The sequence below is a fragment of the Salvia splendens genome, chromosome 6, assembly GCF_004379255.2.
Source record: "Salvia splendens isolate huo1 chromosome 6, SspV2, whole genome shotgun sequence".
Taxonomy (NCBI): Eukaryota; Viridiplantae; Streptophyta; class Magnoliopsida; order Lamiales; family Lamiaceae; genus Salvia; species Salvia splendens.
Window position 1 is genome coordinate 13,152,137 of NC_056037.1, and position 24,001 is coordinate 13,176,137.

General features: G+C 37.1%; 2 protein-coding genes across 2 annotated transcripts; one reads left to right on the forward strand and one right to left on the reverse strand.

Annotated features, from left to right (window-relative positions):
- Positions 1-1,630: 1,630 nt before the first annotated feature.
- LOC121806925 (putative GATA transcription factor 22) lies at positions 1,631-3,312 on the reverse strand. Its single transcript, XM_042207102.1, has 3 exons — positions 2,978-3,312; positions 2,516-2,896; positions 1,631-2,256 (listed from the first exon to the last, which is right to left on the reverse strand). The coding sequence occupies exons 1-3, from the start codon at positions 3,155-3,157 to the stop codon at positions 1,930-1,932; spliced, it is 888 nt and encodes a 295-aa protein (XP_042063036.1). The 5' UTR covers positions 3,158-3,312; the 3' UTR covers positions 1,631-1,929.
- An 11,431-nt stretch (positions 3,313-14,743) lies between these two features.
- On the forward strand, positions 14,744-16,385 carry LOC121807525. Its single transcript, XM_042207779.1, has 3 exons — positions 14,744-14,959; positions 15,041-15,395; positions 15,495-16,385. The coding sequence occupies exons 2-3, from the start codon at positions 15,126-15,128 to the stop codon at positions 16,155-16,157; spliced, it is 933 nt and encodes a 310-aa protein (XP_042063713.1). The 5' UTR covers positions 14,744-14,959; positions 15,041-15,125; the 3' UTR covers positions 16,158-16,385.
- The last annotated feature ends 7,616 nt before the right edge of the window (positions 16,386-24,001 follow it).

Genomic DNA, 24,001 nt, shown 5'->3' on the forward strand with positions numbered 1-24,001 from the left:
CCCCTGTTCACTACTCACACACTTGATACACTAGCTTCTCTGTGGGATCGACCTCGAACTTGCCGCTTTACTATTAAAGTAGTGCAAAATTGGGAGTTTATAAATTACATTGTTGGCGTGCGATAGCGAGATCAACTTGATCAAGTGGCAACGACATTTGCTAACTGATCCATCCGGTTCAGTTATCTCTTCCATATAACTTGAATCCAAGTGAAAAAAAAGCCGTGATCGTTAGGCCCGCCAGAGAAGTACTGTGCAAGCTAAGTATCGGAAACTCCGTTACTTAGCTTGAGGGGGAGTGTTAGAATAATATCGCATAGAATCAGGAAATAATATGTAATTGATTTGGAGTATATCTTGCCAAGAATAGAGTATCATTCATTGTAAATTAGGTTTACCTTACATAGAGTATAGCTAGCCTATAAATTTGTAAATCTGTATTATAATTCAGTGAATAGAATGAATCCCCTCTACCGATTATAACAATTTTAAAGGGATTATTTATCTAATTCAATTTCAAAGTCTTTGGTGGGTATCATGAAGTAATTGTTATGAAATTAAATTTGAAGGAATTGTACACACACTATATGCACAATAAACAACACACTGCTCACTCTCACGAAATCACACATTGCACACGCTATACACACACAATATATATACAATACATTATGATGGTTTTCAGTTCGTTAGATAAGATCTCATCGAGATATAATAGTATTAAATAAGTGACAATATATATGATCTATCTGGGATGAAATTAGTAAAAAAAATAAACTAAGATAATTAATCATGAGACACAATTATTCCATTCTAATCTAATTTCAATTTCATGATAGCACAGACATTCGAAATATATTTTGAAAAAGAAACTTGGTACAAATTGAACCGAAAATCAAGATGACACTTGTTATTGACTAGGTAGCATTGATTTCAGATCCTCCGACCCCTAAATGGAAAAGGAAAGAAACCAGAATTTAAAAATTTGTAAATGTTATTGACTAAACATACAAAAAGAGAAATAGAAACTGAGAAAGTAATGACTTATCACAAGCGTAAAAGTTGACATTTATTTCGTATCATCACAATCAGCATTCAGGCCCCGCAGACACATAACAAGATAATCCTCTGCACTGCACCCACACCCTCTCATATCTTCCATTAACAGTTTTACACAAAACACACACACACACACACATTACATACATATATCTTGGTCCACACAATGTAATACTAATATTGCCAGAAACACACATATACAACAAATAAACAGCTAGTGCAATTATTTCTTTGCATAATGAGTTGAATTTGAAAATCCCCAAAAGAAAAAGACAGTATCAATCAATTATTAACTTACTAGCTAGATTTTTATTATATGTTTGTTCTTTTTTATCTATGGGAGCATTTGGGATTATTTTAGCATCTCACAATGATCTCCATATACAATATATTAGTAATATATTTATTTGGCATGACAAGAATTCGATGATCAACAATCACCTCGGTCAAGGCTGCAAATAGAATTTGTTCTATCACTTCTTGTTCCGTACAATAATGTTAATTGAATAAACAAAGAAAATGGAGCCAAAAATAAAAGAAGTAGAAAATGATTGAATAAATTAAAAAGATATACTACAGACATGAATGTTGATTGAATATTCAAATTAAAACATAATAAGTTGAGATAAATATGTGAACAAGAGATCCATATTAGGTTATCAACTTGTCACAAGAGGTTTTACAAATCAAGATCACCACACAAATTTATTATGCATGATTTCTTATTAAATATGGAGAGAAAAAAAGACATGATTAAAGTCTCACTCACTTGATCTCCTAATCTCGATCCATCACAAAAAAAGAGCACTCACACACATTAATTAACCCTAATCTGCTTAATTGGATCCCAAATTTGAATTGAAAAAAAAATCAACCATTAACGAGGCCAGAAGATAGAGCCATGAGCAAGAACGCAGCATCCTTCTCGTCCTCGGGAAACACTCTGTGAAACGCCAAATTCTTGCTTAAATTTATCAAAAAATCCTCGAAACCAATCCGCTTCTGCCCGTTCCCACCTGAACCCGCCACGGTCACTGCTGTCTTGCAGCGTTTCTTCAGCTGCGACGCGGCGTGCCCGTTCTTCCTTTTCTGCTGCAGTTTGATCTTCGTCACCGGGTCCTGACTGCCCCCGTTAGCAGCTGCAGCCATGGCGCGCCTGGCCTTCCTCTGCCTTATACCACACGCGTTGCATAACGACTGCAAATATACATACAAAAAATACAAATTAATCAAGAATCATATTTTTTAAAAAAAGAATTCTTGGTTTATTAGGAAAATATAATCTTAGTTAGGGTTAGTTATCAAATTTATCCCAAACTTTTCAATTTGTTTTAAAGATCATGGCATATTTGATCTACGTTTTTTACTTGTGAAGTAATTAATAAAATAGATAAAATTAGTGAAAATTTGATAACTAACTATCCCACTCTATGATTAAAAAAAAGTTGTTAATTACCTTTGGGCCTTTGGGACCACTTCTCCATAAAGGGGTTTTGGTAGTGTTGCAGTCGGAGCAAACCCTAATTGGACTGTTGTTGTTGTAAGAGGAGCTGTTGCTGCTCAGGTCAGTCTCCACAGATGACGACGAAGGCTGTTGCGCCGTTGTTGTTGTCTTAACCACAGCAGCGCGATCATGATCCGTCTTCTTCATCTTCTGCATCACCCTCATCTTGGAAGACATCCATCTCATAGGGTTACTGCTATTTTGAAGCTCATCACTTTCCTTCTTCCATAGGGTTAGATTTAGGCTGCTGTCGTCCGCGCCCTTCGTCTCGTATGCTGATCCGCCCTTCGTCTCGTATGCTGATCCACCGTGGTACCGGTAGTTCTGATCACCCTAAAGATCAAAGCAAATTAAACTCATATCACAACTAAATTTAAATTTGAAAAAAAAAAAGAAAAAAATATAGGTACGTACCGCGATGTGATGGCTAGGTTGGTATAGTTGGTGGTGATCATAGAATCCGGCGTGATCCCGGGTAGGATCGAAGAAAAAATGGCACGAGACGGAAGAGGAATGATTTGGGACAAAGGGCTGCTCATGATCATTGTCAATTTGGTGCATAGGAAAATGTGAAGGGGGGGAGTTTAAGTTCATTTTTTAGTAAGAAAATTAAAAAAGACTAGTTGAGAAAGGTTTTTTTTTGCTTGATCCAATTCGAGGAAAATGGAAGTGGTATGTTGTGTTGATTGAAGGGAGGGGAAGCTAAGGCAGTGGTTGATGATGTGTGTGTAAAAGGGCGTAATAAGGTGAGGTTTAGATGGTGTTATATAGGAAAGAGGGGGAAATTCAGGCAGGCTTTCACGTGACTTCATGGCAACCAAACAAACAAGTGTAATAAAAAGACAAAAAGGAAAAAGGAAGGAGTCGAATGCTACCACACGACCATTTGCACAGAACCCTATCTTTTACAATTGTCATTCTATTTAGTAGTACTCATAAAACAAATGATTGTATAGTTCATTAGGGAAGGAAATCTAAAAATATGTGATTAGTTTCATGGCCACGTGTGATGACTCCTTCTAATCGTCCTCTCTCAATTCTAATCCATCAATTTTATGAGGGATCGAGTGGCTAATTCTTTTTGCATCCTTGTTCATAATATGCTCGTCCTGAAAAATTACAAACTGTATTTGTGGATCTATGAAGGTGTTTGATTAATATAAAGTCATGGTACAGAAACGTATAAAGAATGACTGAAGTGGAGAGTAATATATAAAACCCTACTTTTGAAAATGAAAATATTCCTATTAATCAAGTATGAGTTCCAAACAATGAAACCCACTATTAGGCGGTTAGGAAACTCTAGGGCGTCAAAAGTAAATAAAACAAAATCAGAAAATTAAAAATAACTCTAGAAAAATAGTAATTTACTTTTTTGCACTCTAAACGACGTCGAGTCACCATGCAAATTTCGCGTCATTCCGACATTGTTCTCTGTATCGGCAATTTTGACGTCAACAGTGTCTGGCCATCGCCTAATCGAATTGTTAAATGCAGTAATTTTCATATCTTTAGTTTTTCAAAAAGAAATATGAGTCTAAATGTTAACTAATTAACCACTATGTATATAGATAACGGATTTGTACGTGCATCTTGAGATAGTTATGTTGCATGGAGGCGGCATATTGCAATAATGTTAGTATTATGAACCCTCGCCAGGCAAAGGACAGCGACGCCTCTCCCCACAATCATTTTATTCTTAAATTTTTTCATTCATTTATATATCAATCCGGCCTCATTTATTTACTGTTATGTCAATGTATATACGTGATCGTCTTTATCGTATATGGTCGAAAACCTCTATTAATTTATCTTTTGTAAAATCACATCATCACTTGGTCCATTCCAGAATTTGTGAGAAGGAAATAGTACAAAATATACGAATAATCATGTCTATTAATGTAGTTTTGTGTAGAGAGAGGTCTGAATATTCTGACAGTCGAAACAGTGCTATGAAATAGTAATACTATTATTTGTTACATAATTCAACGCCAATGCACAAGTATATAAAATTGATAGGGGGGAACTAATTAGTCTGGTAAACTAAAAACATGCGTCCTCTTTTTACTTTATATAAGGGACTATAAATATGAAAATTGTAGCTAAATTTTATGATGAAGTTCCAGCGGTAAACGTTGACGATATTGAAACGTTTTCTGTGTCAAAATGACTTAAAATTCGTGTAGTGTTTGTAAATTAAGCAGAATATCCCTAGTGTTTTCTAAGCACTTATAAATAACGAATGTCTTTGTTTTCAATACATTTTTTTATTAATAATAATATTCATTTAAAAAATAGGATTTCTCTTATTTACTTACGAGTTAAGTCATTCTCTATACGTTTATGAATTAATTGGTATCACAATCCAAGTTGATTATCAATAGCTGGACGTAGATATGGCGGTGGACGTGGCAATGTTCGTTGTGACGGTCGCGGTGGAGGATGTGGAGTCCAGACGAAGAGACTGCACGACATCGTAACCTGTGTGACACCGAGAAAAATGATCTAAGACTGCAGGTTCGAGACCTCCAACGACGAATGGCACAACTGAAGACTTCAACTGAGGCAAACTCATATTCAAATCTATCCAATCATGACAATGCCGACGACGATAACCCTTTTGCCCGTACAGAGGAAAGCTGGTACAAGTACTGTAGGATTTTCGCAGCGCGTGATATCGACATGCGGATTGAGATTCTTGAATTTGAGGGTAAGACTCTTCCTGGTGAGTTCATTGATTGGTTAAATAAGTAGAGTGCGTTTTTTATATAAAAAAATCAATGATAGCAACAAGGTCAAATTGGTTGCCATTAAATTGAAGAAACGTGCTTTAATTTGGCGGGAACATGTTCAAAGACAAGGAGCAAAGGACAGAAAACAAAAATTCAATCTTGGGAAAAGATAATAAAGTTACTTCGGAGAAAACTTCTTCCTACACATTACCGACATGATGTGTTTATTGAATGCCATTTCTGGTAATGGGCATTGCATTCCACTAATTAATTTCACTCACATTTAATTTTGAAACTAATATTCAAGGGTATGATTCACATTCCACTAACTTTTTCCATTTAATTTTCTCTACGTTTCTTAAAACTTGTGCCCAGTTAAAATGAGACAGATAATGGGAGGCGTAGGGAGTATATAAGTTTAGAAAGAAATTTGGTGTTTAGGTTTTTTCGGTTTTTTACGTACGAACTTAATCGAAAAACTGAAATTTTACAAAAATTTTAAATCAACCGAACCGAAAAATGGAAAAAAAAAAAACAAAACAAACAAACAAACCAAATTTGAAACTTGTGCCTCGCGAGAAATACCTCTCAGAGTCCAGAACATGTTGAACTGACAGTGCAAACTGCATTCGAAAAACTCACAGTCCGTGAAGACGAATTTGGGAGCCCAGTGTAGATCATACAAACCGCATGCTTTGCTTGACCCGCCTTGCGGCATGTGGGAAAGGAAACACAAACGTGATTTTTTTTATTTATATTTTTGTAATCCTAATTCCATCCAGCTTTCAATTTCCATGATAGATTCTGATACGAACCACTATAGAGATTTAGCTATTATTATTATTTAGTTTAGATATTATAGGGATTTAGCATATCTTTTTCTATATCTTTGTTTTCTTGTTCATTAAGTCAGTAGCATTATAAATAGGATAGACTGTTATCTTTTTTATTCATTCAATCAATATATGAAATTATCATTCTTTTGGCTCAATTGAGTAGCAAACAAGAAACATCTCCTAAGGTTGCCGACGAGGTTGATCTCGCGCTCAACCGCCCCTTTTTGCCGTCCAAGTCACGACCCAACGTTGGGCTCTCGACAACGACGACATCTCGTTTCTTGATTTTGTGTGGAAATCGACGTTAAGGATTTAGGTCCTTAACAACTGGTGCTTTCATTGAGAGCTGACCCTCCCACCATCTCGAACCGAAGCTACACCGCTGCCCGACGGAAACCATTCCGCGCACAACAACTGCTTTGGTTGTCGTGTCCCGCCTGTCCGCCGGACAACTCTACTTCTGCAACGCCCGACGGGAAGGATTCCCGCGTGCCGCATTGAAGTCGGACGATATCATCCACCACAGCCCCGCCTCAATCCATCAACATGTCATACGCATACACCGACCACTACCATATGTCACGCAGCTACACCGAAGTTGGGCGCCGTGCAAAATACCACCGGGATACGCAACCGCCTCACCAAATGGAGTCGGTCCAGATCCGTCACCCTACCTGTTGGGATCCTCCCGGTAACCGATCACTCCAGGATTTCGATCCCTATGACCCTCCACCGACGCGACAACCCTCTTGTTGGGAACCACCGCCTCACCGGACATCGCAGGGGTACTCGGATTATGATCAACCACCGCCGCGTCCACCTAGTTGCTGGGATCCGCCCAGACATCGAACCAATCGCCGTTGTCCACTACTGCCCGTGCGTCGTTCTACCTGCGAGGAACAACCATCCTGTTTGGAACCGGACAAGTCACATCCCTATCAGCCTGATAGAAGCCCGTACGTGAGCCGCCAGCCTCGGCGCCACCATCTGCCATCCTACCAGCCACCACCCAATCAACCTACCGACCCCCTGGATTGGCAACAGCCGAACCAACCCCGCCGCAGCTACCACCCGTCTGGAGAGCCACAGCAGTTCGACCAATCTCCGAGTCACCACACAACGATGCTGCCTGCAGCTGCCCGGACCCGATCTGGCTCTGTGAACCTGCCTCAAAAGTCCAGACAGTTTAGGGATTCGAGGCAACAGCGTGGTCTCCCCAATAATCCCGAACTCATGGTTCGATCACTCACGCCTGTCCAACAAGCGGCCTTAGACGATTACAACGAGAAATTACGGATTTATAGAATGGAGCAAGCCGCTCTTCTCGCCCGCGTGAATGCATTGTTTGAGGAGAATATTGATGACAATAATCTAGTTGAGGATGTTCCCAACAATGCAGCTAACAATGGGGCGATAATCTTGATGTTCCAAACGACGAGGCCATGGAAGAGATCGTCAAGACCGACAATACGCCGCTGCAAGTGCTTGTCGGGGCATATGATGAGAAGATTGGTGAAGAAGAGGAGCTTGGTGATTTCGAGGACTCCATATTAGAGACAACAGCAAATAAGACCGGGGATCGTGTTGCTGTCAGTCCGGATATAGGATCTGTATCAAACGTTGCCATTAGATTGCCTAGTGAGAAACGAGTAAGGAAAAAGGAGGAAGAGGAATCGTTAGACAAAGATGAGGGGGACGATTCTACTGACGAAGGGAAGAATATCGTCGACTCATCCAATGTTGTTCGAGGGCCATCCAAAAATGATGTTTGGAATTCTTGGGGTGAAAATGAAGGTGCGATGTTGAGAAAACTTTCCAAAGATTCACTGGCTGTTGATGAAAGGAAATTTACATTTGATTCGGTGTTTGATGACAAGAGTGGTGATCTTCTTGATCCAACACAATGGGAGTTCGAGATAAAGGGTGGGGTACGAAATGGATCTGCATTGGCTCGAATACAGCGACCGTGCATATTTACATTTGATCCCGGAGGAGATAAATCGCCGAAGCTTCTGCTTTCAACTCTCCTTTTTGCTTCGTGGTTCCCACTTTGAGGACAAGGTGGATTTTAACCGTGGGGGAGTTGATACGAACCACTATAGGGATTTAGCTATTATTAATATTTAGTTTAGATATTATAGGGATTTAGCATATCATTTTCTATATCTTTGTTTTCTTGTTCATTAAGTCAGTAGCATTATAAATAGGATAGACTGTTATCTTTTTTATTCATTCAATCAATATATGAAATTATCATTCTTTTGGCTCAATTGAGTAGCAAACAAGAAACATCTCCTAAGGTTGCCGACGAGGTTGATCTCGCGCTCAACCGCCCCTTTTTGCCGTCCAAGTCACGACCCAACGTTGGGCGCTCGACAACGACGACATCTCGTTTCTTGATTTTGTGTGGAAATCGACGTTAAGGATTTAGGTCCTTAACAGATTCCTAATCACAATCATCTCTCAATCCTAATCCTAGTCAGCTTCCAATTTCCATGATAGATAACGTTCTCCACAACTATATTTGGAGAGGGAAATATACAGAATTCCAAAGCTAGAACAAGATTGACCTTCAACGTCGTCTGTCGAGAAATTTGTACACAGTTGAGATTTTATTTCTAGAAAAGAAAAAGATTGACTGAAATAAATTGATTATATTTGATTCACATTGTAGGAGTACATTTAATATATGAACTTATCAAATAAATATTATATATTACATCATACGAGTTTTAATGCATAATTGATAAAGTAAGAGAGAAATATAGAAAGAAAAAGTGATTGAGTTTTGTTAATGGTAAATGAAACTCACTCATTAATGAAAAAAATACTCCCTCCGTCCCATAATAGATGACACACTTGGGAAATGACATGGGATTTTAGGAGATATTGTTTTGTGTTTTGAGTGGAGAGAGAAAATAATATATTTATATTAATGTGAGAGATAACTTTTTTCAAAAAAGGAAATGTGACATCTTTTGTGGGACTAAAAAGGAAATTGTGACATCTATTATAGGACAGAGCGAGTATCATTTTTAGAAATGGTTTAATTTCAAAGAAAGATCCAATATGGTAAAATTGTTGTATTTTTAGGGGAGATAGCATAGCATGATTCAGTTCGGTCTTCAGAGCAATGCAAAACTTCAGTCATTCAATATGACTTCCAACGTTGTATTGTTTTCCTCAAACTTTGACTCTATTTTCTACTCCATTAAATAGTAATCTCAATAATTTTAACAACATCACGAGGAAGCAGACCTTGATGTCCAATCACCAAGTACAAGTCTCTCTTGGACCCCTTTTTATCACTCCAGTAATCCCCAATTTCAGAAAAATAAAATATGCTTATAAACTTAATACTACTATATACCACAAAATAACAAAAATAAACTAAGAGTTGCTGGGGTGGTAATGTAATTTCTAAGGGGAAAATATCTTCTATCATGTCCTTTTCAAATTTCATTTTTGGTAATTTCATTTGTAGACAATATTCCAACATTATCATGTATAGTGTCACGAGTCTTGATTCTCTTGGAGAAGAAGATTGGGATGAAGAAAATAGAAATCGAAAAGAACGTAAAGAATAATGATGGATAATAGAAAAAGTCTGCTCGATTTTTACATGAAAGCGAAAACTACCTTATAAGAAAAAGAGTAAGTACTTGGTCTCAGGCAGTATACAATATACATACATTCTTGGGGTCTACCGTTTGTCGTCAAAGAGGATTGTCGATGTGTGTATACTATATGTGCATCGTGCGTATTGTGCATGTGTATATGTGGTTTGTGTTTGTAATTGTATGAGTGATTGTGTATGCGTGTGAATATATCCAATTAAATAATTATTTGAAATTTCAAATATCTATGAAATTCAAATACTGGAATTTAGTAATTTGGATTTGTAATTATATTCCAAATTCAATTTTTTTATAATCCCCAACATTGGATTTAAATTTATAAACTCTAATTTCAATTTCACACCATAAATTTCTATGTTACTTAGCATTAGTATGACCACAAGTGGATTAAATCTATGTTGGGGCTTTGAAGCCCAATAAGAGATGCACAAAATATTCCTCGACAGTTGTAAACATTATATACCAATTTGCATAAAAATAAAAATCGTAACATTAATTAGTGAAAAAAATGTCAAACATTATGGCACCACGTAGCATTACTACTACGTATGGCATCTTTGATTCACCTTCTCTACGCAACTTCACATTAAATTTGTTGCCTTTCGAATTTGCAATTTTTAAAAATATTACAGAATATACTCCATTAAAGATTGGTGCCTTTCGAATTTGCAAATTGTCGCAAAATCTTACAGAATATTTTCAAGATCGTGTAAAGCTATCAAAGTTCAAGTGGAAACAAGTATGGGTCCACGAAAAGGCAAGGCCAGGTACTCTTTGATCACGACAATTGTTAATCTTTTAATTAATGGTCTTGAAAAGACATCAATTAGAGTTATTTCCACTTATATATGATCATGTTAATTACGCCTTGATTAAGACTCATTAATTTAAGTAGAAAAAAATGTAATAACCCATAATATATTTGTCTTTTCTATGTTTATGATGATTAGTTATTTTTTCTCTTTACATACATATATCATGATGCAATCAAAACAGAACCTCGTCAATTATAGTTGATGTGTGACGAATATATGAGACAAAATTTAGGAATATCAATCTGTTTCTCGAGCGCTGGTAAATAATTTATTTTCTTTAAAATACTACTATATCCAGATATGAACGTTAGAAGAATTAACACGCAGTTTCCAATATTGTGGCTAGAATTATATATGTATATTCATCCCTAGATGTCGAAAATGAATTCTTTTGTATTGCCAGCAGAGATATTCATCATGCAGATCAACTTGTAGGAGTAATTCGACTTATTCACGATGCTCAAATAGTAGGAGTAATTTATTTAATTGAGTAACATCTGATATTAAGTAATTATAGATTAGAGTTGTTCCTAATTTTTCTAAAAAATTGATGAATATAATATTACTATCATACTATGTCTTCCAAAAATGTAATTTGATTTTGTACGTCACTGATTATTAGACGATATAGTAGTAATTACAAATATATATGCCCATTAATTTTTGTTGACACCTGGAATATGATATGCATGTTAGCAAATCTCATACACCATACAAGACAGTATACAATTTAAATAAAAATAAATAAATCGAAAGAAGAGGGGTGAATGAATAGTCTCAAAAACTCGTGTGGATGAGATTTGTGTACTCTGTTTGGAATTGGAGTGTGACAGAAATAAAAACAAGAATTATTAATACATGGGACTTTCTTGTTTATTATGTCAACACCCCTCATATACATATGAAACCCTACTTGCATGGCCCTTAACTTACTATTTTTGTTCTCGTTAAGTTAACTTAATTTTCTGATCTAACTATAAAAGCTAGCTATTTCCGACCTTATATTTTTTTATTATATTTGAAGTTTTGACTAAAAAGGCCGCTAAGATCCCTTCCATAGTGCCAATATATCCCATGATTTTTGAAAATATTCCTGGATTCAGAAACTAATTTGGTAGCCTGAGTTTTGTCTTATTTGATCCATTTATATTTTCTGAAAAATTAATTGCAATAAAGTCAATTTCAATGTACACTTATATGGAGTAGTATATAGTTATTTAATAAGTAATACTCCCTCCGCCTCCTAAAAATAGGAACTTTTGAAACGGCATGGGTTTAAATGCAAAATTGGTAAAGTATGAGAGAGAGAAAAAGAAAAGTGTGTTCGTGGAAAAATGGGTCCCACCTCATTAAAGAGAAAAAAATTTCTTAAAAAGAAAAGTTTCTATTTTTATGGGACATAACAAAGAGGAAAGAAATTTATATTTTTAGCATTAGGGGGGGAGGTACTATAGTATGTTATGAAATGAGTTGAAGTAGTTATGAGTAATTTACTGTTGTAAGAAAAGAGACGATCAATGAATACAAATGTTGTCTGTAAATTGAAGAGGATAATATTAATAGAGGAGTAGTATATGAGAATGAATGATGAAGGGATGGGCTACGTATGCCGATTAAGAGTCACTCCTGCATGGGTGTGGGGTGGGGGGGGGTGGAGACAGGGATGGTGACATGCATGGGGCAAAAATATTATCACGTTCACTGTCAGATATTTAAGGTACGTCCAAATGCAGGTTGTTTTCGAATTGCTGCCTCAAATCTTTGGGGCCATTTGCCTCTCAGCTACAAGACACCTTTTGCAATGTCAACTAGGCCACACCTCTCTCTCTTCTCTTAAATTAATCATTTTTTCTTCACTCTATTAATCTCCTCCCATCTCTAAAAACTAAAATCAAACGCGTGCATAGGATTCCCGATCTATGCCGATATTTTACAGCATCCCCATCCGTGCTCCGTGCTCTTACCAAATAGCATGGATGTGAGCCCGGACCCACTTTTATTGCTTTTTTACTCCTTGCTCTTAGGCAAGAGAACAACACCCTCATCCATGATCTTCCGCAAGGACATGCTCAAGGATCTCACCATTCTATTATTCAATTTAAATAAAAACATTTTCACAATATTAAAATACATTAAAAATACCCGGAATACTATTACAAATTACAAAAAAATTAAAAATTACATAATTAAAATCCTAAAAATTAAAAATTACATAATTAAATTCATAAAATTAAAAAAACCCACTACTCGTGACCGAATTTCGCCCAAATGTGTTTGATTAGGTCTTCTTGTAGCTCAGTGTGGGTTCGGGTATCGCGCATTGTGTTTCTTGTTTCGATCCTCTCGCTCACCGTCGTATACACACCTCGGCGTGGGAGAGATCTCGCGGTTGAGCTTCCGGCTTCATCCTCGTCGTAAATGTTAGCCGCCCTCGGTCCTTCGTCAGCTATAATCATGCTGTGCAAGATAATACACGTGTACATGATGTCGACGATATTCTTAACGTACCACAGCCGAGACGGGGCCTTCACAATGTTGAATCGGCCTTGAAGGACCCCAAAAGCTCTTTCGACATCTTTCTGAGCAGACACTTGACGCTGCTCAAAAAGAACCCGTCTCGGGTCTTGCGGATTGCTGAACGTCTTCACGAAAGTAGACCACCTTGGGTAGATACCATCGGCGAGATAGTAACCCATGTGATATGCATTTCCGTTGACGATGAAGTTGATCGCCGGTGCTACACCTTTCAAAACATCATTGAAGAGTGGTGAAGAATAGAGCACGTTCAAGTCGTTGTTGGATCCGGCAATACCGAAATATGCATGCCAAATCCATAGGCAGTAGTCGGCGACCGCTTCAAGGATAAGTTTTGGGCCGCCTCCTTTGTGGCAGCTTAAGTGTTGCCCCCTCCAAGCATTCGGACAATTCTTCCACTTCCAATGCATACAGTCAATGCTGCCAAGCATACCGAGAAAACCGTGGACTGTTTCGTGAAGACGAAGCAACCGTTGACAATCATCGGTGGTGGGTACCTGAAGGAATTCCTCACCGAAAGCAGAACGAACGTCGTCGCAAAAATTGTAAGGCATAGGATTCCAGTTGACTCACCGACATGAAAATACTCATCGAAGAGGTCAGCTGTTTGCCCAGTAGCAAGTTGTCGGATGGCACAAGTACACTTCTACAACGCCAAGAGACTTTGCCGACCGGTTGCGTCTCTACTTGATTGAAAGTATTCAACACGGGCAGACAATGTGTTGACAATACGCATAAACAACCGTTTTGACATGCGAAAACGGCGTCGAAAGTAATCTTCCGGAAACCGCGGCTGGTCAGAAACATAGTCGGAAACGAGCCTTTTGTTGGCTCCCTCCCGATCATGAGGGATGTAGCGGCGAATTGATCTAGTTGGTCGAGGAGGAGGGGCGGGGGTAGTGGCTGCGACATAGGCTTCATAGGCGGCACGATATTGTTCATGGTATTCTTATTCTTCGCGCTCCACTTCCGCCATGATATCGGTGAAATCCATTTGAAAGGGTTTGACTGAGAGAGGAAGATGTAGATGAGTTGTATGAAAAAATATGAATGAGAGATGAATAGGAGATGATTTGACGTGAAAAATGGATGATGAATGTGTGTATTTATAGATGATTTTGGGAATAAAATAAAAAATCAAAAAAATTTCAGAAAAACGATAATAAAACGGCCATATTTTTGGGAATCTGAAAATATTTTTTTAAAATTTTTGGTATTATTTTCGATTTTAAAAAAATGAATTTCCAACGGATAATCTGTTGGCCAATAGAAACGCACCACGTAGCCTGCTCAGCGGCACGGACGCCGCGGCTGTGGATGATCTTATACTTAGGGCATGTTTGATAACATGAGTAGGAAAGTCCAAGAAAAGAAACAAAATGAGAAAATAAACCAAAATATTGAGAAAATAAACTAAATTATTGAGAAAGTGGGTTTCTCGGTTTTGCTTTGATACAAAATAAGATGCGTTTTTTTAGTGCTTAGAAATGGCCAGAAACAACACATACTCCCTTGTGCAGACATTATTGCCCTCCATCTTTACCACTTTTCTCCAACATACCACTCTAACCCTAGAATATATAATTTCATCCTCATTTCTTCCTCCCAGCAGCAACAGCTCGAAGACTCAGGTATGCTTCAATGAAATTCCCTCAAAGTTTGATTTTATCCCAAGTTACTAACAATATCTTGCTTGAAACCAAGATATTTGAGTTTTAATGAGGATACCCATCGAGAACCAATGATTTTTTGTTCTAAGAATGTGTCTTTCCTTATTACTTAGCATATTTGCTCACTATGGGAGAATCTGGCAATTGGAACACGTCTCAAATGGTTGAAGGTGAGTTATTTTGCCTTACCAAATCTTGTGTTGTTAGTTATAGAATACCCTACCCACATTCATATGCTTTTGTCGGAATAGATTCCCAAATTGGGAAAGGGCTGGTCGCAGGCCGAAGACAGATCAGACTCGACGCAGCTGGTCTACTCGTGAGGAAGAGGCCTTGATGTTAGCACTAAAAGACCTTGTTGTAAACAAGTGGAAATCAGATAACGGCTTTCGTGGTGGGTATCTAGCTCGGATTGAGGAAATCATCAAGCTTGAATGCCCGAACAGTGACATTAAGGCAACCCCCCATATCTGCTCCAAGCTCCAGCAATGGAAAAAAAACTACTCCTCTCTGGTTAACATGCTCAATCGAAGCGGCGTTGGCTTCAATTACAAGGGCGATCACAAGATTGATTGTGATAACGACCAATGGGAGCAAATTGTTAGGGTGTGCTTCTTACTATTATTGACTTTTACTTATGTTTACACCTGTTTTTTGTAAGAGCGACTGTGTTTGATTTGTGATGGGTGTTTAATGGTGTTGTAGCTAGATAACAATGCACGCTACATGCGTTTCAAGTCGTGGCCTCTGTTTGATGAATGGAAAGAGATTTTTGGTAAGGATCGTGCAATGGGATCTTCTGGTCGGGATTTGCAGGAGCTTTACCATGGTGTGCGCTCACATCTCAACGTGGGTAATGGGAGTCAGGAGGCTGAGTTTGAAGCTAGTGCTGATGGCCATTCTGGAACTAATACGGATAACACCACGAACTCACAAGGAATACCAGTTAACACCATGGGCTCAGGAGAAATACCAGATCAGAGTACGGGAGACAGTGACACCGGAACTCAGCTTCCCGCACAGTCAAACGGTGACACTGGAAAAAAATGTCCAAAGAAAACAGGTAACAAGCGCAAACTCGTTGATAGGGCTGATGCTTTGCTTGAATTGCTTGCTAAAGGGCAGGATGAAACCAACGCTAGGCTTGATAAGTTGGCTGGTAGGATTGGGTTTGAGTTCGATGCTAGCAAGGCAAGAAAGAAAGTGTTTGGCATGCTAGGTAATATTCAAGGCATTACTCTTGGGCAACAAATCGACGCTGCTGAATTCATCCTCAGCAAAGTCAAACATTTGGACTTGTTCAATAGCCTTCCTGAAGCTTTTCACCACACTTATGTCCTTCGTGCATTGGAGAAGATCCACCGTTAATTCGTGTGGTTATTTGCTTCATCTTTTGACTTAGCTATTTTGTAGGAGATGATATCTAATCCTCCTTATGTGCATAGAACTATAATCGCACTTATTATATTTTGTCTAGTTTCTACTGATGCTCAAATGTATGAGCTTAAAACATTGGGCTTCGGCCTTGGTTTGTATTTGACGATTGTTGTGATGACTCTATTTGTGGAATCTATGGAACCTCGTAAATATGATACGTATTATGACTATAATTTTCTGTCAAATTACTTATAATTCCATGTTTATTGTACTGTCATGGGCTTCTTCCCTTTTAATGGTGCAACTGATTGCTGCATATAAATGAGTTTTTGTTGTTGGCATCTGATTTTCTTGTCCAACTGTGTAATCAGACAAAAAAAATCCATGGGAGCTAATAAAAAATACTTTTTTTGATAGAGAATGAATGACAAAAGGTAATTATTATTGAAGTTTTTAGATGAGGACAATAAGTGTTTTATAGGAGTTATTTTTCAAATGGCCTTCAACCAGATGAGATTCATGAAGAATCGACTGAAGCTGTATGATGTGTAATTTTCAAATGGCTTTATAAGAATTACTGATTCTCTTGCAATAATGGCATTTCTTATTCAGTTTTATCCCTATTTTCTGAAACTCATGTTTATTTCACAAACAAAGTTACATAACATGTCACATAGAGCAACTTTTGGAATTGAAATAATTCTACGGACTACACATGAGATTACATATTTTTAAAACCACACACTCATAACATGCATAAGACGACAACAACCATGTCGCAAGATAGACTTATTTTCCAAGTGGAAATCCTAAGTTTACAGCATAGTAGATAAGAGTCACGATTATGGTCGGCGCCACCATAAAGTTGGGTTTGACGATGCACAAGAGCTACTGTTTGAGGAGTCAACCGTCCTTGTTGGGGCGTTGTCAAAGCCGTGGTAGATAAAATTTTCAGGTCGTTGTCCAAGATCCCTATCACGAATCTCCATGGAATTTGATGACTCACAGTCACGGGAGTGTGAACTCTCATTGAACAGCTTGCGTGGCAGTAGATGGCTATCATGATTATATCCACTTACATAATCTTCACACTGGCCCTCATCAACATCCGGATTTAGATCAATGGTGGTATCCGAGAGCACAATAGTTTCTATATCGTTCTCGCTCACATTGATGTCACCACTAAACAACATCTTGAGCAGCTTGAACTCAAGTTCTCCATTCTTTGTATATGCTCCAGCAAAGTCATTTTTCTAATCACAAGAAACTCAAAAAAATTATTTTTAAAAAGAGCACCATATCAATACATTATAACAAAAAAATTAAGCTCAAAATAACCTTAAGGATGGTCGTCCAAGTTTTTTCAGAAGCAAAAACCTTGTTCGACGATGGCTCGAATCGTGTATTCGGATGCTCGACCAATGATTTGTGTTTCAGAAGCAAAATCATTGTCAACCATGTTAGTGTCAACTAACTGTTCAATAGGATCCACTGCCATCTCCCCCCTTATGTAATTATGTAGAAGAAAACAAGCCATTATCAACATAATTTGTGTTTCGATTGGATAGTAAGATGCACTACGTAGAATACTCCAACGCATCTTAAGAATAGCGAAAGCCCGTTCAATAATGTTCCTTGCACTCGTATGTCGCATATTAAACATTTCACGAGGATTCTTGGGCATCTCAGTGTCCGGACCCCATTCCTGCAGATGATATCGAACTCCTTTGTAGGGTGTCAAAAAACCTTCACTATTTGCATACCCGTTGTCACACAAATAATAATTACCTACAGGTACATCATAATCCATTGTTGTTATGATTTACGCCGATGGAATTTAGAGCTTAACATTATACAAAAGACTATTAGCCTAGACGACAGACACATAGATTACCTTTGGGGACTTTAATACCAAATGGACGAGAAATTGCATCTCGTAGGATACGTGCATCACCTGCGGACCCCTCCCAACCCGGTAAAACATATACAAAATGCATGTCCCTCGTGCACGCTGCCAAGGTATTTGTGGCTATTTGCCCTTTCCTAGTTCGATATCTTGGCTTATCAGCCAATGGAACTCGGACGTTAATATATGTCCCATCTAACGCACCTAAGCAACCCTACAAGTTAACACATATATATTTATCAATAAACACTACATACCAAGTTTCCACGAAAAATCTATATAATCCGATTCATGTGAGTAAATCTTAGACAATTTACCTTAAACCACTTCCACCTAGGGTCAACACTGTTGTCAGGTACCGAAGTTGGCTTAGCTATAAACATTTTATGCACCAGTATTATGGCTCGGAGGACAACATGGACATAGTATGAAACTGTTTGACCAGACCTTAAAAAATCAAAACTAACCACCCGGTTCTTTTTGTGATGTGATAAAACACATAAAAATAAAGCCACTTGTTCCTCTACTTAACAAATGATCCATCTACCAACCCAGCTCCTTCTCTAAGAATAATACATAGTCTCCCGAAACAATTTCGGTCCATGCGTAGATTATTTATGCAGTCCCTATCACTAACACCTGTCAATCTAGTAAGACGATTGACCTGGGTAGGTATGCGGGTCAGACGGCGAAATAAACGCCGTGCCTGGTTCTTTTTAATCCACTTAGAACCATTAGTCAGTTTCAAGAATTCACGGATAATGATCACGGTCCGTGTGTTGTGCTTTTGTAGTATGTCTTCAATAAGCAAGTCGATTTCTTCGTCGGACAATGAACTTTCACTCATAATTATAAAGCAACACAACACTTGGAAATGCCTGCCAATTAAATTACCTAAACTCAATTCATGCCAAAAAAAACCCAAGTACTGCTAAAATAAATCTCTGCCAATTAACAAACCAAAACCAGAAAGAATAAGAAAATACAAAACATAATGGTTTGACCATTTTATATTGAATGTCGTGCCTGGACGGACTGTATTTGGAGAAATCACAAATTGAAGTCATGAAATTAGGGTTTACCTGCAGTGGCTATAATTTCACCAATGGACCGAAATAGAGTTCTTCAACGAAGAAGAATCCTTGGTGTTCGAAAAGAAATCGTGTGATGTTTGCTGTGAATCTGCCCAAATGAGAAAGAGAGAAAGAAGATGGAAGAAAGAGTTTGAGCGTGAGCATCAAAGTCAAGGAGGGCTAATTTTGGAAGGCAATTTTATTTCTTGATGGAGTGGAAAATAAACTACGGTTGAAAGGGAGATAAGTTTCCAGAGATAAGTTGGTATACACTCTTGGGCCCTTGTCGGGCCGACGTATTTTGCGGGCTTTCTTACAAAAGTTGAAAGTGTATCAAAGCATGGAAAAAACAAGTAAATGGGCTTGTTTCTTGGATTTTCTGGGCTATCAAACATGCCCTTATGATTTAGCTAGCTAGCTATCTATTTCTGTTTTCAGAATTTTGTGGTGCTTATCATTTTTGTGACTATATATAGTACCTGTCCTCGCAGACCTCGACTCAATTCTATTTTTACCCTATTATTATTCTATTCTAGTACTAAAAATATTAGTATTACATTTAAATGGTTGGAATTCGACAATGCTAGAGGAATGAACACTATTTTCAGATCTATTCTCGATTCTATATATGATATTTTTTCTATAAGAAATCATCAGTTTTTAGCTGGAGACATTTGTTCAGTTAAATTTTAATGTTCGGATAAATAACTCAAGAGATTAATATAGAAAAAAAAATATTCCACTATGAAAATATTGGAGATTTTTGTTTACAAGAAACATATCATATATAAAGAATACATGCACAAAATATAAAAAATTCTAAATCTTATAAAAGATTAATAATAACATATACTATAGGATTAATAAGAAATTCAATAACATTCAAAAAGTTAAAATTAACATGTTAAGTCATCTATATAGATGATATGATTATTAATTACAGGAACAATTTGATATGATGATCTATTGGAGCATTAGTAGAGTATTTTGTCGACATTGAGGTATTTGGATAAGGTGGATGAATCTTTTGAAGCAAATGAAATATGTTCCATAGCTATTAGGAGAAAAAACGATGTTAAAGTGCATTAGTGCAAGCCAATTGATAGCCGGATATTTCACCTAACTTGATGGAAATCTAGTAATTGGAGGATCAACAAGTATATATTAGGAAATTTCCCTCTTAAGTGCTTATCAAATATTTAAGGGGTGAAAAGTGGATTAACTGAAGTGTTATGTATTTGCAACTTACTACTACTTAAGATTGGTTTTCCACCTCCAAATATTTCGTCATAATAAGACTGGAATCAATATTTTCTCAAACCAAACCTTACCAAAAATAGCAATAATGGACTATTTTTTGGGACAGGGGAATATGATTTTTAAAATTAGTTATGCGATTCCTTTGGAGGTGGGGACTTCACTATTCCCCCACTGTAAGTACATTTTATCAAATTGAAAAATGAATTTTAAATGTAACGTTGATATTTATCTGTTTTAATATAATCATTTATTAAATATTACTCCCTCTGTCCCTAATTATTTGTCACCATTGGACCGAGTTTTAAGAAATATTATCAAAAGTGGGTTGAAAAAGTTAGTTTAATGTGGGTTCTAGTTTTATAATAAAATGTGAGTGGGAATGAGTTAGTATATGCGTGTGGGATCCACTATAAAAAATATATAGTAAAAGTGAGAGTTAAAAAAAAGTTGGGGACGGACAAAAATAAAAATAAGTGACTAATTTTCAGGGACAGATGGAGTACTATTATTAAGGGCATGAGTTTGAGGAGCTTTGCAAAAGCATTAGGCAAGTTGAGTATTGATAATCATGTCGCTCAATGTTTTGAAATGTGAAAGGATAAATCATTAATGTACAATATTGCTTTTATTCTCTATACACCTAGTAATAATGTGCAAAATATAATCATACTTTTTTCTGCTTATATCATGTCTCGAACACTATTGAAGACTAATCAAGTAGCTTTACGTGGAAACTAACACAAATTAATTAATTGATAACAGAAATGTAGAAATGTAGAATGAATACAACGAACAAAGAAAATGAACGTCGATTTGAGATAGACCCTCTTCCACCGACATGTAACGCTGTTATGATTATCTGTAACGATATTATTATGCAAATTTGTTATTATTATAGTACTTTTTATTGTTGTCATTATCGTTTTTTGTTTTAATAAATTAACACTAATAATTATTATTGTTATTGGTATTTTTTTTTGGATAAACTATCAAATATGTGAATAGGTAAAATTTTTAAATCAGGTATAACAAATTTAAGAAAAAATAGGGAATAAAAATTACTGGAAATTTTCACTATTTTTGGTAAAACTCTTATTATTTTCTGTAGCTGATAAAAGAATAAATCAAATATGGATCATATTATTTTCACAGTAAGCAAATATACTTTTGTCTTGTTATTAAGAAATGCGAAAATGGGCCTGATTACATTGGGCTTTCTCATGTCTATAACTGAGGCGAATACCTAGGGCTTATTAATAATTACTCTAGCATCCCTCCGTTCCATGTCAATAGAGTTATTTTTCTATTTTGGGAAGTTCCAAGTTAATTGAGTCATTTTTATTTTTGGTAAAAAATAATTATCCCTTTTATTTTATCCTCTCTTCATCTCTCTTACTTTTTTCACCATCCATTTAACACACTATTCTTAAACTCCGTGCCGAAAAGAAATGTCTCTATTAACAAGGAACGGAGGGAGTATATGTCTATAAAAAAATAGTTTTAATAATTGACGATAATAATTTTAACAAAATTAGTAAAAATAAAGAAATAGAGAAAAAAAAGTGATTGAAGTAATGTTAATGAAAATAAAACTCCTATAGAACTATTTTCTATAAACAGAGATATTTATGTGTTTAAAAAAATTAACTTTCCATGACAATGAATGTGGCGTAGCTAGACTATATAGCGCAGTAGCCCATAAATTAAGTAATGGCAAACTTGAAAATGGGGGAAAAGAGCCCTACTAATATAAATAAACCGACAATTTGTCCATGATCACCCTATAATTCTGCAACTTACCTGCATGGTAAAAAATATTTTTGTGGCTCAAGAATTAGTAGAAATATAAATTAAAAAAAGAATCATACAATAATTTTCTGGTCTGGGCTATGGTTGATTAGGCTTGCATATTTGGGGCCAACAAGTTATACAATTGCTTAAACGCGCCTATGATCCCAACAAATCAGCAATTTTGTAACAAAGCCCAAAAAGTATTTTTTATTTTTTTTTAAAAGAACAATTAAAGTATCTAAATATGCCTATCCTTTCTCAAAAACCAATATAAAATAAATTGGCAGTAAAATTATAAAATTTGATGAAATTATGATTTTCCCATAATTTTAACAATCATTTGGAAAAAAATTATGAAATTTAGAATTGATCATAATTATCCCACAAATTATTCGGTTACCTGCGTACTCTTATAATATTATTATTGGTTTCGACCACACAACCTCAATTTTTGCATGAAGAGATTATTTAACTGATAACGACGTCCACATATAATTTCTTAGTTATCATATCAAATACAATGCCATAAAAAAAATTGCTGTGAAATAGTTGCTAATAAATCCAATATGTTTTTTTTGGACTGATTTTTAAAGTCGTTTATTGGAACAAAATATGAGCAAATTTAATGATATTTTCGGCAATCCCTATAATAAATGCTAATATTACCATTCAAGTGACTAATTTAAAACAATTCGATTTATAATTTATATTTTATTATAGACATAATGAATTTTAATAATTTTAATTGGACTAAAGGTCAATTTTGGTGCTTAACATATTGTGATTTTTTTATTTTGGTCCAAATTATTCGGTCCCTCACAAATAAAGTCGGGTCACATTTGGTCCATTTTGGATAGGTTTCGTCAAAAATTTGATGGAGATTTAAAAATTTGACGGAAACATGCCGGCTTCCGACTCCCAGTGTTCTGTCGCTGCTGCTCACCGTCAAGTCGTCGTCTCGCCTCCTCTCCCTCACCCTCGACCCCTCCATCGACCACATCCCCCTAGCCCTCGCCGTCGTCCAGGCACCCTCCGCTACGACTGCCTCCCCCAGCCGTAGTTCCACCTCCTCCTCTCAAATCGTGGCTGCGGCAACACCGGAAGGCGTCGTCGTCGCTAATTTTTCCAGAGATGAAATCGATCGGATACACCCCCGATTGCGGCACCTGCAACTACCTATTTCTAACTCTTTCGAAAATCGGTCAATTCGTTGTCTCGCCTCCTCTCTCTCTCCCTCACCCTCGACCCCTCCATCAACCACCTCCCCCCTCGCCCTCGTCGTCGTCCAGGCACCCTCCGCTATGGCTGCCTCCCCCCGCCGCAGTTCCACCTCCTCCTCTCAAATCGTGGTTGCGGCAACACCGAAAGGCGTCTACGAGGGATTGATTGTTGAGTTGAGCGAGGCGAGGAAGGTGGACGTCGTGGCGGAGGTGGTGAGGGAGATGATGTAAGGAGGGGGTGAGGCTGAGTGATGAGACGGTGACGACAGTGGGTGAGGCTGAGGGATGATGGAAGGTGGACGCCGTGGCGGAGGTGGTGAGGGAGGTTTGGGTTTAGGTTTCCGTCAAATTTTTGACAGAACCGTCCAAAATGGACCAAATGTGACCCGTTTTTTATTTGTGAGGGACCGAATAATTCAAAAGATGATGTTTTGGACCAAAATAAAAAAATCGCAATATGTTAAGGATCAAAATGGGCCTTTAGTCTTTTAATTGATCCATTGATTAGAAGTGCAAGACCATCTTTAGATCGCAAACGTAACTAAGTTGCAAGTAAGATGTGACGATATGATGATTGTTTCGCCT